This window comes from Seriola lalandi, unplaced genomic scaffold (assembly GCF_002814215.2).
Source record: "Seriola lalandi dorsalis isolate HSWRI2012SDOR001 ecotype SW California unplaced genomic scaffold, Sedor1 jcf7180002054958, whole genome shotgun sequence".
NCBI lineage: Eukaryota > Metazoa > Chordata > Actinopteri > Carangiformes > Carangidae > Seriola > Seriola lalandi.
The window spans coordinates 207,641-211,631 of record NW_019525509.1 but is presented as its reverse complement, the minus strand read 5'-3'; the positions used below and the strand labels follow the sequence as shown (position 1 = coordinate 211,631).

Here is a 3,991-nt window from a genome sequence, read left to right as displayed (position 1 = left end):
CAAACAAGAATAGAGGCATACGGTTGTCTGATAGAGACAAAATTACGTGAAATTTTGTATTTGATCAACATAAAGTAATTTTGTACCATATATAAATTCAGTGTATTGAAAACAACATATGAATAATTTCCCTCTCTTTCTACATTAAATTGACCTCATGGGAGCCAGGCTGCAGTATCTGAAGTGTAACAATGTGTTTAATAGCTTTTCTAAACCAGGGGTAGAAAAAAACATAGATCACTGGGTTTAGACAGGAGTTGAAATACACCAGCCAAAGCTCTATGGCTGAAGATGTTGCCCCTACCATGTTGCTCTCAGCTGCAACAGCAAAACAATAATATGGACTGTTGCACAGAAGAAACATAGCTATAACGACACCAAGAGTCCTGGCTGCTTTGATCTCAGATTTCTTAGCTTTCACAGTCTGTGAACGCTGAAGTGTGACAGCTGCAATGTGAGAGCGCATGGCACGAGCCTGAGACACAGCCACCACAAATACTCTAATATACAGAAGTGTAATGATTAATATGGGGCCTAAAAAGGTCACAACAAGATCAACAGCTCCTTCAATATAACTAACAGCAACTACACACTCTCCATAACAGGAGTTATACCTATTTGGTTGTTTTAAGAAATCCCTCAGTATCCAACTGCTGTGCACAACAGAAAATACCCAACAAAGATAAACACAGTATTGAACTTTTCTCAGAGTAACTTTGGTGGAATAAAACATGGGGTCACAAATAGCAATATAGCGGTCAATTGATATGAGGACCATGCTTCCTACTGAAACACTGACAACTAAGAAAGCGAAAAAGTAATGCACAGCACATATAAAGTCACCCAGGATCACACAGCCTTGGATGTGGAGAAGTAAAACTGGCATCTGCAGGAGACCCACAAGGAAGTCTGCAACAGCCAGGGAGAGGAGGAGGAGGTTGGTGGTGGTGTGGAGCTGCCTGAAATGAGAGAATATCAACACTTAAGACATTGTTATATATAGAAGTTGTAGAAATAAGTGTTATTAGTAGTTATAATACTAGCAGTGTGAATTGCTCTTTAACATGGTTAAATGCAGAACAATATGACAGATTAGTTCCAAGCAGATAGCAGTGCAGTAGCATATGACATGACAAGGATAAATTAAAAATCATTTTAAATTTTCATTAGAAACCTAAATGTGACATTATGGTGCATAGTTGGAACCAAAAATATAAACATTTTGTAAGCCATGCAGAGAAATATTATCTCTGCCTGAAGTGGGAGATAGAGATGATGACCAGCAGGTTCAGAACCACAGTGAGCAGAGTGATGCAGGACAGCAGACTGTAAATTAGCATGTCTTCCCAGTGAGGACGCATCATCTTCCTACAGGAGGTGTTGAGTTGGGGAAAGCAGAGTTCAGCTTCTTCTAGGGCCTCCATATTCAGAGAGAGAGAGAGAGGAGAGGCTGTTGAGCTCTGACAGCTCTGAGTAAAGCTCTTTGTCATACATCTGATTTATCTCTTTCCTTTGTCCCCTCCCCTGTTCCCTATTCTGGTACTCATCTATCTATCTATGCTCCCTCTCTCACTTCTTTTCATGGGGGTTATCGGCCTTCTAGTGCTACCCTAGGCTTTTTAGTGTATGCGTGGGAAAAGAGTTTTGTGATTGATTTAAGTGCACTACTATGTGCCCAGGCTAATGTTTCAGGAGTTAATCACATGAACAGATATTTTGAGCCAAGGTGGGCCCCAAAATGATCAGATAAGGCCATTAGCCCGAGCCAGAGTTGTGCTAGGCTTACACTTATGGCTAACCAAATTCTACTGACCATACTTGCTAGTAAAATAGAGACAGTATGCTTCCAGCAGAGCAGCAGTTATCTTCATTCTAATGCATTAATAATGCCATACTATAACCAACAACCCAATCACCTTCATAATTTACTAGAATTGTCTTATATTAAATTAACTTCAATGACATTGGTCTTGTGGATGGAGCCTCCATGCAGAAAAGTGATGTATGTCCCCGTCATTGAGCTGAGTGGCATGCTGTATTCAAATCCAGACATACAATGGATAACATTTCTATGAATGGAAAGTGTAAGCACATTCAATTACTGGAATAGTACAACATTTGAGTAATAACTGGCACAAAAATGTGCTTCAGGATGAATAAAGTTACATGTGTACAAGTGAGTACAAGTGAGTCCCTGGCCTGTGGGGAAGTTGTTCTTTCTGGTGTATACAGAAAGGTCCACAGTGTAACTACTGCTGGAGTCTGCAAGCACAAACAACTTCAAATCCCATTTAGTTGGTTTATCGCTCATGTATGAGGGTTTGGCCCAGAACAGTCTATCATATTCTGTGGTTCCCCTCTTGGTATCATTCACTCTGTCCTCATCTGGGTGACTGTTGTACATTCCAGGGTATGGTCCAGTATTTGTCCCCTGACATCATCTGTAACGGGGAAAGGATGGTAAAGATGCTGTTTTTCCGGCAGTAATCAGTTATGTTACCCAGCTTGATCATGGCCCTGTAGAGTATAAGTCCAATCTATATGTAAAATTCAGCAACTTAAAGAGGTCCAGAAAAGTGTGGCCACCCCTTGTGATCAGCTGCACATCAGGCTCCCTTGCAGGTAGAAAATCAAAGTAGTGGTGAAGCAGCATCGTCATTACAGAGTGTTTTACATGACAATGGTTGCTGACTGGGCTGACACCATGCTTTGTTCCTTGCAGGTGCAATGATCTCCACATTTCTGTAAAATAATAAACGACAAAAAATGTGAACAGCTGCCCTTTCATCAAAAATCAACTATTTTTAAGTGCAATATTTCAGCGGCTAATAATATATTTTGGTTACAGTAAGTACATACAATTTAAATTTAATTTATATATTTAGCACTGTACGATAATTTACCCTTTTTAACTCTTCAGCAACAGAGGGAATCTATTTACACCTTAAAACATATAATTTGCGATTTACACATGCAGTAGCCATAAAACAGGTTTACAAGTATCTTGATCATTTACACCTGACATATGAATTACAAACAGCTTACATTAATGAGACTAATTGTCTTAATCTCCATGAGTCTGACTGAGTTGACTTGAATGATCATTTTGTATAGCACACAATATTACTCTACATGAGCTGATATGATGATGCTACACAAAATAATTAATCAGTGAGGGGGTTACTCTGAACATTACTGCATTACAAATAAAGGAGCAAAGACTGAGAAGGTAAACTGCTATCAAACTTTAGCTTACAGGTATTGAGTTTTTTTATACAATCTCCTTTGCTGTATTAGCCACTACAGCTGCATTACAACACAACAGAAGTCTTAGCTATAGAAAGCGATATCATGTGCTGTGTCTGTGCAGAACTGACAGGATTAACCTAATTCACTTACTCATCACAAACACCCTCAGTGGGATCAAGTCGAAGCTTCACCACTTTCATCCGAGAAGAACTTGTAGACATCGTCAGTCCAAGGCTGCAGCAGCAGGGAACCATATGCACCATCTTTCTCCGTCAATGTAAACAACCCCAACATGTGCTCTTGTTTACAGGAGGTAAATTAGGCGTTTCACGCGTTTTCATGCCTCATAATCACCCAATAACGACAACCAGATTACAATGTCGTTGTCATATGAATAGCTGTATTTACAAATGGGTGGATCATGAACATGTGATTTCTGACTCATACCGTCGAAATGTGACACTCATGCTGTTCTTCTGTTCATATAGTTCTACTAATTAAATTCACTTTACACTCTACTTTAAGCGGTTTAAACGAAATTTGTTCAATCCCACGGGCGGAATTTCTGACTCTAGAGGGTTAAAATAAATAAATAAAGTGTCTGTCTATCATCTAAAAACACTTCCTCTTGACCAAATCCACAACTGACATGAACAATTAAAATAAATTGTAATACAATCAACAACACAAAGTACAATTAGATCAAACCAGATAAATGCCCACACAAAAAAATTAAATGTAT

General features: G+C 39.1%; 2 protein-coding genes across 3 annotated transcripts in view; both read right to left on the bottom strand.

Moving 5' to 3' along the window:
- Positions 1-139: 139 nt before the first annotated feature.
- On the bottom strand, positions 140-1,439 carry LOC111645820 (trace amine-associated receptor 9-like). 2 transcript variants are annotated; one of them, XM_023395128.2, is made up of 2 exons: positions 1,255-1,439; positions 140-959 (listed from the first exon to the last, which is right to left on the bottom strand). In XM_023395128.2, exons 1-2 carry the CDS (start codon positions 1,422-1,424, stop codon positions 140-142), a joined length of 990 nt encoding a protein of 329 aa, XP_023250896.1. In that variant the 5' UTR covers positions 1,425-1,439. The 2 variants fall into 2 exon arrangements, with proteins under 2 accessions (XP_023250896.1, XP_087026829.1); XM_087170703.1 differs by having other exon boundaries at positions 1,339-1,424.
- A 942-nt stretch (positions 1,440-2,381) lies between these two features.
- The window catches only part of LOC147817439 (trace amine-associated receptor 13c-like), a 4,628-nt gene continuing 3,018 nt past the window's right edge, over positions 2,382-3,991 (bottom strand). The window contains exon 3 of the mRNA XM_087170756.1: positions 2,382-2,537. Coding sequence (XP_087026882.1) covers positions 2,382-2,537 — 156 coding nt within the window. The remainder of the gene's footprint in view (positions 2,538-3,991) is intronic.